Genomic DNA, 14,649 nt, shown 5'->3' on the forward strand with positions numbered 1-14,649 from the left:
TGCCATGGTCTCAAGTCTTGCTGACGGTCTTTAGAAAAAGCACGAAGTCTAAAGCTTCCGGGTTGTCTATTAAAGCTTCTTTGTGGGAGAGCTGAAAGGAGTGAGCTGGGGTTCTTGGAGAACTGAGGAAGTGCAAGACAAATAACCCTCATATGCAGGTCTTTGAGCCAGCCCTGTAACTTTAGAGGAGGGTTTCTCCTGTGAGTTCTCAGTGCCTGGTGGTGATAGTGTCATAATGAGTAAGGCTGCATCAGGTGGGGTTTGTGTGTTGGCAAACTATAGGAAAAGTGGTGAAGAAGGTAGAAACGAGAAGTAAATGGTGATTCTTGGCAAAGTAACCTACCCACTAGCAAACTGGAGGCAGCAGGAAGCTATTGCCTGCCTCCCCAGCACAAACCAGGAGCATAGCTGTGGGTCAGGTGAGATGGTACATTTTTGGCACCTTTAAGACTTTGTGGTGACAGAGTGTTCTAGGAAAGATATTTTTTTTCTCCTTGAGGATGAGAGTGATCTCTTTCCGCTTCAACTGAAATTGAGGAGGCTTCTTCTAGGAGGAGCTCTGCACTGTTATTCCTATAAATGCTGTATTTGCTTGCAGATTTGGTTGTTCTAACTTCCCCCACTTCATCTCCCCTTTACCTGGGTGAATCTTTTGTATGCGCGGCCATGGACAAACTCAACCGAGAGTCTCGGGACAGACAAACAAAATGTTACGCGACGGTAAACAGGCACTAATGCTATCTCTCTGGTTCAATCTTAGGTATAACCTGCTTCCTAGGATCATCGAAGCCAAGTACTTGGATGCTATGGATGCAGAGCATTAAACGGGGTCCTCCGCCCGTGGAGCAGTGAGGACAGCTCTTTTGGAGTTGAAGGGCAGCTTTGCCGAGGCGTAGAACAATCTATCTGCAGTTCTTTCTTTCACCACTTTCTGCTCTAATATGGCGTTGGTAATGCACAGATATCAAAGACCAATTGAGCGTTGAAGCGTCAGACCAAAACAGCCTTGGACTTGGGAGGCCGATGCTCTTTGGAGTGGTGAGGCAAGCAAGCTTTATGGAAATCCTACTTTCCACATCCCAAAACTGGAAACCCCGAAGATCAGTATGTCCGTATGGTTGGAGCATGCGTTCTCAGAGTTGTCACGTGTTCCCTTGTTTGAGGGGTGGGGGGAATCTTTTTTTTTATGCACCACATCCTCTTCTTCCAAAACACTAAGGACAGCAACTGACCCTTCTTTTACAGAATGACAGTCCTGTTCTGGCCTTTGAATTCAATTTCCCATGCATCCAGTATTCCCCAATTGGTATTCTGGGTGGGATGGCTTCATGATAAACCACTGATATCAGGAGAGATGTCTGGCCATCTCTACAGATTAGCAGGGTTGGAAACATATAATTTGTACTGATACAGTCCACGGCTTTGGATGAATATTTAATTTCTACAAATGAGCTGGAAATGTTCAGAGGTTGGGCTCGCATGGTGATGTTGATGAAACTGCACCTGGGTCTAAGCTATTTGGGGAATTATTTTGGATCTTTCTGCCATTACTTCTCGGTAATCAAACACAGAAGTGTAGTTTTGCACAACTGCAACATTCTTGCTTGCACCCAGAGTCAGATGCTGAAACTTGTCAAAGGGCAGTTGTGTTAATGGTTGCATATACATATGTACAGTAGTGCCTATGTGTACATATATACATATGGATTTGTGTATATATTTTGCATAGATATACAAATAGGCCTGATTCTTTCAAAATACCAAGTGTTTTGTGCAGTCAGTGTTACCCGTGATGTCTTGACCATATACTTGTTCTCTGCTTCAGTGCTGCTTTTTCTCATTTGAGATACGGTCACTCTTTTCCTTTTGAAGCTGCTCGGTTACTGTTTTTGTTCATGCGTTGCTTTATTCAAGGTGTTCCTTTGCTTGCTTCTTGCTGTGGCTTGAGACCTTCATCATTCTGTCTTGATGCTCCAACATGTGAATTTTGCATTTAATTTTAATGTACAGCATGCAATGAAAGTTTCTCTTTCACCTAATCAATATTTGTTGGTCATTTCATTGTTTCTGTTTTGTAGCTAATCTCCAGTTTTCCCCACTCCCAGACATTATATTATATTTCTGGATGAATCTAACTTCTGCTGTCTTTTATATTTCAGTTTATTTAATTTTGCTTGTACTATGGTCAGTTTTATTATTTGGAGTACTGTGAAACTAGCTGCCCTTTAGTTCCGTGCTTGCCCTTTGCTGCACGCTACAGATCACAGGTAGAGTGTTAAGAAAAACGTGGACCTCTGAAGATAATGAACTTCCAAAACAGCAGAAATGAGGGAAGAAAGGTAATACAAAATGAAACGCAAATATATTATTAGCACAGAAGTGTTTCTTACCAATTGCTTGCCCAGTAAATGGTGCAGAGTTTTTATCAGCATATGCCCTACTGATTGGGTGTTCCTGTGCATGATGAGGAAGATGAACTCTGTAATGAGGGAGGAAGGCATTGGGTAAAAAGCTCGTATGCCAAAACTAAGCCAGGCTCAAGCCACTGAAGATTTGGTGTATTTGCACTAAATATCAGACGGTATTTCATCTTAATGTAGCTGCCTACGGCTTTAAAACATGTATGGAAAACTAAATTTTTATTTTCTTATGAAACCCTTCATCTTTTGTATTGATACTTGATGGAGGAGAGCAGTGAGAGTGTTCCCAAGAACGTGGCCGTGGCTAATATCTCCCAGAGCAATCGCAGGGGAAAGCCCTCAGCTTAGCAAGCAAAACCGCATCGCGTGACCTTGAAAGCATGACCTTTGTGCTGCACCAACCAACTCTTGTGGGACTGCTGAGAAGTCTCAGGGTCAGGATGACCACCCCAGCACGTCAAAGCAGGTAATACCACACATTTGGCTCTCAGTCTTGGGTAGCAGGGGTGTTAACTCATGCCATGTCTGATAAGTGGCGTGACAGCAGGTATAAATACAACCGTGGCTTCTGACCACCTTCATCAATATTTCCGAGCTTTTTGAGTCATTTCTATGATGTGATCACTAATAGCTGTTACTAAGGTCTACGCGTAGAAACGGGGCAAACAGTCAGCAAACAGGATTTCAGGGCGCAGTGCAAAGGCGGAGGTGGTAAAAGCATGTCTGATCTTCAGTCAACGGAAAAAGAGCAGATGACAGCAAAACAATTCAGTACCTGTTGTAAGACAGGGAGTGTAAAGGCCTGATGTTGCTTAAATAACATGCTTTTCCCGCGGATGTCAAAAGATTTAACCAAAGGTAGAATGAAAAGCGTCATCCTGTGGTTGAGTGAGCTATTAAACGCACGTGTCCTGGGGTTGCATTTCTGGTGTCTCAGCTCTTGGCAGGAAGAAGTCACCCTGTGGGCTGGTTTAAATCATATTGTGGATGCTGTGGCTGGAGGAAGGAGAGGACGTGCCCAAGGGAACGTGGCTCTGGTCCTCTTTGAGGAGGAGCAGAGGCCCTGGGTGAAATTTCCTCCAATACAGAGCATGGTGGGGTGAACTGGCATGCAGGTCTTGCCAGAAGAAATAGTTTTGAGATGTACCCTCCATCCCCCCCACTCAGAAGGACCAAAAATGTCCCCATTTAAAGCCTTTTCGAAAGCATTAGTTTCAGCTAGTGTCAAATGTTGCTAACTGAGATCACTTAAAATCCAGATAGCTTGGGGGGGGGTGTTAAATATCCTTCACAACTCTTGTTTATATCTTTTATCGCTGTTGCTTTACCAGTATGACTTCAGCGTTCATATTTTCTTTGTAGCATCAATAGGATTCTGTTTTGCAGGGTTTTCTTTCTACAGAAGTCAGGGGCCAAAGAATCAACTGATGGGAAATCAGCACAACTCGGGAAAAGAAGTTGTGGTGGCTTAGACTGGTTGAACGCTTGGACCCATGTCTCGATATATGGGTAGAAGGGAGATGTGAGACTCGAAGCCTCTTGGCTCATAAGGGGTTCTAATGATCCTGCAGAGGATTTTTTCATACAAGTACCTTTTCTCTTGTTTGCTTCTGGTTTTGCTGACTTAAGTGCAGGCGTTTCCATGAAGTAGGCTAACTAGGGAAGGAGAGTTTGTTCAGAGTTGATTGAGCACTTTAATACTTCTGTGAAGGTTAAGACAATTAGAATGTAAAAGAAGTCTTATTATAAGCTCTTTATATATGCACAATGCTATGTATAACTTGCCAAAGAACTGGGTTTGAAAGATGTCGATAGCTATTAAGAGAGTCCATGATGTTCACCTGGAACTGCAAGGTAGTAAAAAGCTTCTGAAACGAGTGGATTTTGGAATTAACTTTTGACAGCTGCCAAAACGATCAGAAACTGGGGATAGAATAAACTTCTACTCTCAAACTTGTAGTTTTTGATCCTTGCATTGAATGTAGGAGCTAGAAGTTAGCTTGACAATTAAAATTGGATTTATACCTGAATAGTTTTGTTGGTCTGAGACTTATTTTGTTGCCTTCAAAAATACTGTTGACACGGTATGTATGGAAACAGATGTGTTTCTCCATGTAAATTAAGGAAAGTTGGTGAAAACATGGACTGCTGAACAGGCGGCATAGCACTTTTTTGATTGCTTAGGAAGCGAATCTGACAACTTCACTAGCAACCATCCCCAAATTCTCTGGCATCAACATTTGAAGCTATTAATAAAAGTTAAGCTCTACTTGGATATGCATCAGTGCATTGCTGCGAAAGGATGGGGATGGAGTAAATTAATTCAACTGGTTTGCTTCAGAGCTGCCATCTGCTGAAATGCTTCAAGATGAGCCCAACAACCGTGGGACGTGATACATACTTCCTGATGACCTGTGTGAACTGGGGTGCTCCGAAAACAAATACGGTAGATGGTCGCATTTCCATATACTGTAGGTCAAACGATTCTCCCCAAAAGGTTCATATCCTCAGCTGTACCAAGAGACTGAAGCTGTAAACTTTCACATATCGTAGTTGGTTGCTTTAGAAGCTGCTGCTGAACTGTGTTCTGTGGACACTCTTTGAAGAAACATGAGGTTGGCCAAAGCTGGATGTAGCTGGAGAACACTCGGGGGTGGGAGGGAAGGTTTTGGGGTTGTTTTTTTGGTGGAGTTCTCAGCAACAAAAAAGGGACCTGAGACATGCTATGTCACCAAAAGCACCTCCTGTTTTCCAGTCTGTGTCCTACTATGTGTGTATCTACCCTGTCTGTTGACATGTGTTCATGTTATTCCTTGAGCAAGCTTTTCTTGTTCATTGTGTTCTGTATCTGCCCTTCGTAGTGTTTCTACCTACCTGGAAGGTTAACGGGCAGAACCAGGGTTGGCTCAAGCTTATGTCTTGTGTCCGTCCCCCCAAAACTTCAGTGCAGGCCACTTTCTCTGTCATCTCCTGACCCAGCTCTCATCTTCCCCAGGCCTTCTCTGGAAGTTGATTCTGGCATCCCCACTGTGGAGATGCTGCCAAAGTGCTGAGTGGGTATTTTTCTCTGGAGAACTAGAGCCTGTGTCTGAGCAGCAGCGTGGCAGCGGCTGCTCCCTTGGGGGCTGGCTTTGCCATAATAGGCAATTATGAAGGATTCATAATTGTCCTACAGTTGCTCTGTCTTCTGCATCTCTTTAGATGATTACTTTATGGTGCAGTGTTCCAGTTGGGCTGTCCTCCTTTCATCTGTCAAGCTTCCAAAATGACTTAAATAGACGTAATGGGATGGGTTTGCCCCATTTTCTATCTGTGCTGAGGCTTGTGGATGTTAGAAGAGAATAGTCTTCGCTAATTGTTTTCATATCTAATTAAGGCATTTAAGTACCAAACCCTGTCCATTACACTACTGGCTGCAGATCTGGTTGCAAAGAGCAAACCATCAATATTGTGTAAAGAGCAGACAGACGAGGGAGTTGCCAGAGTACATGCTTTAGAAATACAAATTAGCACTTTCCTCTTCAGCTTTTGTGTGTTTTCCTTTCAAACTAAGACAATCCTTGGCTGTGTCTGTCTTTCCCTTGTAGAAAACTCTGCATGAGCTTGGATCACTTGGCACTGTTCTGATGTCGCATTAAATATTAAGAGCTTGTCCTGGGGGAGATGCTGCCTTCTGCTCTCCATCTGCATCTCCGCTGCAAAGAGCTGCTTACTTGGAGACCTGAAGTCTGCTCTGGGAGCGGGAGAGGGGGATGCATGTGGCATCTCAGTTGGCTGTCTGTGTGACACATTCTTGCTCCTGCAAAAGGTATTGATGTCCCTCACTTAGCTGCAGGTGGGAGTCCCAAAGGTGAACAAAATGGCAAAGAGATGAAAAAAACAGTTTGCAATTAAATTCTCTCCCTCTTGACCTGAGCTATGCTGGCTTTTTGCTCTTAGCATGCAAAAAAAAAAAAAAGGAGCTCTCTGGCAGTGAAGTATTTGTTACGTGATCGGGGTTTTGCAGAAAATCAGCGTATCAAATTCAAGGGCTGGAGTATCAGTTCCAGTGCTTGGGAGGCTTGCTGAAGGGCCGAGATCAGTTCTCGCTCTATCGGCAACGATCGGTGTCTTGGCACGCTTTTTCCAGGCATTGAGTTTAGATAAGTTTCACGTGACTGGATGACTTAGATGGTTTCTGCAAGTGTCCGTGTGAGTGATGGCAGGGTAACGTGGCCGTGCTGGTCTCTCCCAGATGTGGCTGGAGCAGAAGATGCAGCCCTTGGTGCCGTGAGAGGTGGCATCTCCGGTTTTGCAGGTGATCTCTTTTCAGGAGGTGGTTGACTTGCCATCTGAGTGACATGACCAAGCTCATGCAGTGTACCCTCCTCTCCATAAACTGCTTACCTTGGGAGCTGTGTTAGCCACCTTTCTATTATTTAAAGCGTATATCTATAGCATCGCGTAGTTCTGAACTTCTCAGATTTGGGACCAGTGCCACTGACTTCAAGCTGCATCCCTAGCAGAGTCCCAGCCTGCATAAATAGGCTTTTAAGTGATTCACATCTTCATTGTGGAGCTTCCTTTGTCTGCCCAGGTGTTAGCAGCTACCTCCCATCTCTAAGACTTCTGATGCCAAAGTGTAATTAGGGCCCTGGTTTAATTGCCCATGTCTGGAAGCTGTGACTGCTGGGATGCGCGTTGGATGTGTCCATCCCCAGCAGGTGCCGGGCTGTGATCTGAAGTGCCCGGCAGGTCTAAGTGGATCTATTCCCATGGGGGAAAGCATGATTCAGCTGCTAAAGCGCAGCAGCTGCTGGAAAGCGAGAAGCTTATTGTGCTGTTGACCCTTTGAGGATTTCAGCCTCTCGGGTTTGGCGGAGGTACTCTGATTTAATAAGGTGGCTTAGTGCTCTGTTATTTTCAGAAGTGTTTAGCTCCTCTGTTCTCCCTGTCCTCTTTATTGATGTGAAGTTGTACCTCGTTCCCACACAGATATTACCCCAGAAAACAGGAATATTGTCTTACTAAAGACAAAAAAACTTTACTTCTCCGAAGTATGTGCTCCTGAACTTTAGTGCAAACCAAACCCCCTTCCCCTTCGTTCCACCTGAGAAGGGGCTGTATCTTAAATACTCCCTCACTTCCCCTCCTGCTCTTGTTGGAGTGTTAAATGCGGTGCAAGCTCCGAGGAGGTGATTTAAGAGGAGAAACCTTCCTGAGGCAGAGCCGGCTCATCTCAAATCCTGCGTCCCGTGTCGGTGCGGGCGAAGGCTAGCGGAGCAGCTTGGCTGGGGCGGTCTGCAGCATGTCGGGAGAAGACCAGCGGTGGGTTTATTTTCCAGCGTGTCACATGGCATGTAACTGGTTAAACGTTTCTGTGTTCGGTGACCAGGAGGTTTCCGTCACAGATTGCTGGGGAACTATTTTAAGTGAGGGAAAGCACATGTTCCTATTTAGGGAGATATGGTCTATAGATACTGCACTTGCTAAATATGCTCTTAAAGCGCATGCCTCTATCTAGTGTTGATTTTACAGTGAATGATTTCTTTTGATAAGACTTGCTTGGGGCAGGGGGGGAGGGAGAGGGAATTCCTTTATTGTATAAGGAAACTCTGTATTTAAAAAGAAAATAAAAAGAAATATACTGTTTATATATTTCTACTTTGTGCCTAATCGGTGTCCTTTTTAACCTTAAGCTCCCAGCATTGCTTGGGCTTCTCTCCTGGTGCCGATGTACGTATTTCTCTGGTGACCGGTGGGGATTCCTATAGCTGAGATATTCTGTAATCCCCAACGCTTGTAGCATTTGAGCATCTCAACTGTGAATGTAAGGACACGTGTTGTCTTTACCCGTGGGAGTCTGGGGAGCCAAAAATGGGATTCCTTCATGCTTTAATGGGGAAGTGTAAGAAATAACTGCACCTTTTACCTGATAGGGCGCACTTGAGAGCGTCTGGACCTGGCTAGCATTGCCCTTGTGGCTCTGACTTCCTTGGCATCATCCAAACCAGAGATGAGCCCAAAACCTAGTGAATTTTGTGTTGCATGGGAGCCTGAGAATGATCCGCTTCTCCAAGGAGTAAATTCACTAGTTACCTACCACAGGACCTAGGCTTGGATAGTTGCCCTCCAGCTCCCTCTAGCCCATCAGGATCTTTGAGGAGCTCACTCTTGCAGAAAAGAGGGGCTTTTTGCACGTGAACACAAGCCCTCTGGGTCTGGTAGCGTCATCTGAGAGGAGCCAGAGTCTGCAAACTTGCTCCTTGCCTCCGGCCACTGCATCTCTCCATGTCCTGTGGGATTCACCCTCCACACATAGGGCCAGTTCTGGCCTCCATCAGCATGAGCTGCCCTAGAAGCAATGTTGGTGACCCTCTTATATATAGATATATATTTATATATATAAAATACACATGCACAGGCTATCAGGAAAAGGGGGAAACAGTCCTTGCAGTGCTAACTTCAGAGGGCTATTGAGTATGGGGGCAGCCTCAAATTTTTGGGACCTGAGCTGCTCTGTGCTCTGGCATGGGGACCTTCGAGATGTGCTAGTGCCTGGGGCAGTGAAAGAGCGCTCAGACTGTGTTTGCACCAGTCTTGTACCATCCTGTTCTGCGGAAGGGTGAAGCTGGGAGCAGGGTGTGGGGAGGGTCACGAGCCCTTTCACAGCTCTGCGTTGCCTTCAGGCAGGTAGGTTGCATCCCCCTTCACAGCAAGGTCCAGAAAGGGACCTCCAAAAGGAGCCAAATACAGAGATCTTCAAATTGATGCAAGGACTAAGGCTTTTGGCAGCCAGAAGAAGCTTGGGGTGAGAGGGGAGTGGGGTATGTGGTAAACGTCCCTCCTTTTCTGAGGTCTTGGTCTGTGATGAAGGATTGCCTGCGTGGGTGGATTGTCCTGGATGCCTGGGGAACCTCTTGCAAGATGACCGGAGAGTGAGGGTGTGTTCCTACCCAAAATGGATCCCTCCTGGACAGGCCGGAGGTCTCAAGAACAGGCACAGAATGGGTAAGAAGTGGTGGTGCACCCATCAAAGAACGTCTCCTGGGAGTCACGGGGTCACCTGGGCCCATGGCCTCTCTGTGGCAGCTTTCTCCAGTCCATGAGGGTCTCTCTCCAGGACAGCCCCCAGGTCTCTGCTTGAGTGCCCAGGAGTAGCCTTGGAAAGCTGGGAAGGCTGTACAGCACCTTTGGGCTGAAGTGAGGTGTAACGAAGGGCTCAGTGCTACACCAGTACTATAAACACGTGGGGATGCTGCGAGCCCCTCGGGATGGGTGCTGGGAAGCAGAGAGGGGGTGGGCAGGCCATGTTTGTCACCTTCTAGATGGCACTGCACGGAGTTTTAGCTGATGGGCATCTGCCTGCAACTGCGGGCAGCCTGGCAAGGCCATAACCCAGCGAGGTGTAAAGTCTCCCTGTTCAAAGCAGATGTCTAATAATAGTCGGTTTAAACGTCAGCTGCCTTTGGTGCAGATCTGAGCTTGAGAAGGAAAGGGTCAGATGGGGACAGGTTTCCCCCCACCATGTCCTTCCTTCCCTACCAGGACGCACACGCGATACACTGCCAGGAGCTTTGCAGGAGGGGTTTAAATATCTATTGGCCAAAAATTACATGGATAAACTGTTCAAAGAGAAGCCAGGCCCCAGGGATGCAATCTGCGGTTTTGCCCTGTACCATGTCTTGGTATGGAGGGCATAGAAAAAGAGATTATTTAGTGTGGCTGCATCTGGGCTTTCCTCAAACTGATGTGAGTTTGTCAGTACATTTCCCTTCTCACTGTCCTGCTTTGATTTAAACTGGAAAAAAGGAGTTGGCATATTCCTCCCTCGTCTGTGCTTCCCAGCCTTATAAAGGACCGAAATATCTTCACGGAGTGATCCAGGTCAGACAGGGGTCCGTCGCTGCCCCCAGATATGTGTATCTGCCACTGCAGCAAAGCCAGCGGGAAAGGGCCCGTTAGTCCCTGTCCACTGCATTTTGGGGGGATTGAGGACCCAGAGATGGCCCAGAAGAGAAAGCAACAGAAATGTTGCAGCCAGCAAGGGGTCAGGTATCTCAAGTTCTTGGTGTAGAAGCCAAAAAAGCTATTAATTGTAACTTTTTTTTTTGATGTTTTGGGTGGGGTTTTGTTTTTCTGGCAAGCAGTTTGGAGCCCTGAGCCTTCCCCGGCACTAAAACCTGCTGGTTTTCATCAGGGATTTAATCTGCTGAGAGCAGGTGCCATCTAGGGGACAGATAGAAGAAGACAAGGAGGCGTTTCATTTCCAAACCTGCAATATTTGCTCCACCACCCCAACCCACCTGCAACCTCCAAAAGGGCCTCAGCCTACCTCCACGATGCTCTCCCAGTCGCATTGGCAGTGAACGTGGAGATGGTGGGTGCACGGCTTGATGCAAGCTTAGCTGACTCCGAATCTGGAGCAGAAAGCATCTGCCTTCATGCAGCACTCATGCCCAAAGCCACGGACCGGAGAAGACTGCACCAAGGGGTTTGGGGTTGTCTTTTTTTTGGTGGTTTGCTCTAAGTGTACAGAGAAACCACGAGCTCAGCTCTCTGTAGGCACAGCTCACGTTTCCAGCTCTAGGTTTGCTATGAAGTCCTGAAGCAACCTTCCCTCTTCTTGCTGCTCTCCAGAGGACCATGTCCTCCTGGATTTTAGAAAAGGTTTGGCCAGGAGCGCTTGCTCTACATCACCCGCTTCACTCCCTCTCAAATTTGGATGGTCCGGAGGTGTAACACCAGCACCACGCATTGAGGGGGCCAGTTTGGTGCTGCATGACACTTTATCGGAACCCAAAAATACTAAATCAGCACCTACCTCACTGCATATACTTAAAATCAGGCTCTACCCAAACCCTTGGAGATGGTGGATGGGAGAGCGGTAGGTGGAAATGCTGCATGTCCATCACTTTGAATAAATAATGAGCACTAATGATACTGACTCCCTAATCAAAGTCTGGTAAATGGGTGACTAACAGCTGTGAGCTAGGGCTGAAGGGTTTGTGTTGGAAACTTCAGCTAAGTCATTCATTTTTCACCCTTTCTTATTTCAGGCTTTTGGATTTTTCTCTGCTAGCTTCATCAGCCCCCCTGGAAATCCCTTTAGCACCCACCAGGACAGCTTCGGGGTGGACAGGAGGGTCTGCAGGCCAAAAGTTTGCTGTCGGGGGCTCCTCTCCCTCCACCTCATCCCCACCCTGCGGCCAATGTTCCTCCAGCTCATCCCCATCCTCACCCAAGGCGGTCCCACCTTTGCAGGACATCAGGATGAGGCGCCGGTCCTGCCAGCATGTGGCTTGCCCTGGCTTTAGCTGCGATGGGGCACAGAGGGGATTCTTTGAGAGCCCTCCCAGCTAACCAACACTTGCGAATCACGGGCGATTTAAACACTAAAAGCTGCTTGCTTGTCTGTGCAGACTCCAGCAGAGGGAGCGTGGCTGTGTCTGACAGCGTTAATCGCTTCTCCAGCAAACGCAACTTTTCGAGATGAGCTATTTGGCTTGTCTCCTTCAGATGGCGTTTTCCCACGAGGTTCCCAATTGCTCCCCATCTGCTCAAACAGCAAAATGCATGGGGTGCCTTTAGAAATAGATGAAAACTTTGGGCTTTTTTTTTTTCTATTTTAGGGAGATTCAGTGAGAAAAAACAAACCAAAGACCCAACTCTGAGTTTTAATTCACAGGTAGATCGTTAACTTATCAGTTCTGCATTGGCTTTTCCCTTCATGGAAAAAGGATTTTAGAGAGAAAGCCCTGTGCTGGTGGATCCCCTTGCTGAAATCCTTTGGCTACCGCTGTCACTGTTATGGGACCGGTCCCCTGGTCCCCACAGGGCCCTTTGAGCAGCGTCCCCTCTCTGTGCCCCATTGAGGCCCCATTTGCCTCCTTCCCAGAGGATGGGTTTCTGCAAGGAGGCAATTCCCTATATTGCTGCTGTGGCGCAGAGGGAAACCAGAGATGAGAGGATGTAGGGATGCTCAGATGGGCTGAGGGCTTCGCGCCTTGAAATAGGGACAGGGAGGAGATCTTGTCCTGGTCCAACCAAAGCTGTTCCACTTCAACGTTATTGTGTCTTATTCAGGGACTCTTCTTCGAACACCTTTTGTCCTTCTAAAATTGTGGGTTGAGTTTTAAAGGACACGTGTGGTTTGAAAGTTTAAATGCAGAGCTACACTGCTTTCTTGGGCCTTTCAAGTGCCTCAGTTTCCCCCCCCAAGCTCCAGTTCATTTGCCACAGCCCCCTGCCAGCCCTGTTCCAGCAGGCACTGATGAGGGGCTGAGACTGGCCACCCTGGGCTGGATCCTGAGTCTGGAGGGTCCGTGCCTGGGAGACCCAACTGTCTCTTGGGTACCACATTGAGATGGTGTTTGCTGGGCGAACATCTCTGGGGACCTGGGCTTCAATGCTCATCAAAAGGAGATGGGTCTGTCTTTGGGAGAGGGAAGCCTTGGAGGGAAAGCAGAACACGTGTCTATGGAGAGGAGGTGATGCCCTGAGCATTTTGGGTCCTTGAAACGCCTCAGGCCTCGTCATTCCTGACCACAACCACTGGAGAAGCACCACGGTATCTGCACGTGGTCAGTTTATTGGCCACCCTGCTGTGAAAGTGGGTAAAGCCCCTCTGTTTCCAAATCAGAAAGGGTTTAGGTACCTCAGATCAGTTCACGGGGAACTTCTCTGAAGGCAAGAGCAGTCCTCAGTGATGTTCCTTGAAAGCTGATAGCCTCAAGTGATTAATTTTATCCATCTGGGCAGTCTCTGCCTGCTCAGAGGGAGAAATGTCAACACCTGCGAAACAGGGAAGATTGCTTTGGGAGGCTAGTCCTGAAAACATTGAGAGGTTGAGGACCTTGGAGTTAATAAGATTTCTCAGAATTTGCATATTAATAACTGTGCCTATTACCTTACCATTAGAGTCAATAGGATGTAATATGAACAATTAATAGTTAATAAAATAGCCCCTTTAATGGTCATTTGTACATGAAGATGGAAGAACATATCTGGGCAGTGCCTTCATGACATGGTGGGAGGACTTTGTTCGTCTCTTGTCTGCCTGAAGATGGAGGGGGGAAAACTTTGGCTATTTTGGGTCTTCAACTTCTCAGCTTTATTTTGCGAGGACAATTTTCTTTGGGGTTCATCCATTTTGCTCCAGCAACATCCCTGCTCCTCCAAATCTGTGCTCTCAGCCGGAGAGAGAAAGCTACAGCTAACAGCTAAGCTAAGGAGCACTGGCCATTTCTTCCCCTGATTGCCATTAAATGCAATTAGTGCTTCCTAGCGTGCCCCAGGGGCAAGTGCCTTAACAAGATCATCGTGGCCTCCAGCTGGAGAAATGCTGCAGTAAGGGTTTCAGGGAGGATAAGAATTATTATTATTTTTAATTCTTCCTTCACACAAAAATTGGCATTTTCCCTTCTGTCCTCCCAAAAATCAGTTAATGCAGAGATCGTGCCCTCTAGCCGCTCAGTGCGTGTCCCATGATCTGGCCGGTGGCTCACTGCCCGTGGTTTTCCAGGGATTTTGCTGCTCCCCAAATTATCAGAGCAGCTCATTCCCCCTAGAAAGGGCGGGGGGGAACCCTCCTTTGGAGTCCCCAGATCTGCAGGGGTTTCGGAAGGGAGAAGATATAGGTTGTATCCTACAGAAATGGTGCTGGGATGGGAGAGAGGGAGGTTAATTCTGCTCCCTGAAGCTATTGCAGGATTCTGGGGCTCTGCCGTAAGTAGCGTAGAAAAGGGACCATGAAGGTCATCACCGTTTTAAGCACCTTCTCTCCTTCCTTCCTCTGCCAGGACGTGAACTTGACGGCTGTGTGTAAGCCGGCTGCTTCCCAGTGGTGCATCGAGAGAAAAAAAAAACCAAACCCTCCCTGTCTCTCCTTGCTAATGCACAGGAGCCGCTCGCTGCGCTGCTCTCCCAAAGGCAACTTCCAGGGAAGCTGGAAAAAGCCCTCCTGCCCGTCCCCCACCCCGATTCCTTCCTGCCAAAGCCCAGTCCCAGAGGTGGAAAGCAGGGCAGGAGTTTGCAGCTCGTGTGCAGATGGTTTTCCTGAAACTCTCCGGGCATCTGGCGACAGACTGCCTTGACGTTTAACAGCTGGTCCTTAGGGGATGGTTTTATTCTTGGGTGAATTTGTCTGGGCTTTGGGACTGCAGAATCCCTTGGTCCTACAGCAGGGAGCTCTGCAGATCCCCCTTTCTCTTTGGAAATACAGGGTGTGTTTTTCCACTCAATATTGGTG

At 47.3% G+C, this 14,649-nt stretch overlaps 1 protein-coding gene across 4 annotated transcripts in view; it reads left to right on the forward strand.

The window, feature by feature from the left end:
- The window catches only part of SLC4A11 (solute carrier family 4 member 11), a 95,528-nt gene extending 90,433 nt beyond the window's left edge, over positions 1 to 5,095 (forward strand). For all 4 annotated transcript variants that reach the window (XM_076335647.1, XM_076335649.1, XM_076335648.1 and 1 more), the window contains one exon: positions 761 to 5,095. In XM_076335647.1, coding sequence (XP_076191762.1) covers positions 761 to 824 — 64 coding nt within the window. In that variant the 3' untranslated portion in view covers positions 825 to 5,095. The remainder of the gene's footprint in view (positions 1 to 760) is intronic.
- Positions 5,096 to 14,649: the final 9,554 nt, after the last annotated feature.

This window comes from Aptenodytes patagonicus, chromosome 4 (genome assembly GCF_965638725.1).
Source record: "Aptenodytes patagonicus chromosome 4, bAptPat1.pri.cur, whole genome shotgun sequence".
Lineage (NCBI taxonomy): Eukaryota > Metazoa > Chordata > Aves > Sphenisciformes > Spheniscidae > Aptenodytes > Aptenodytes patagonicus.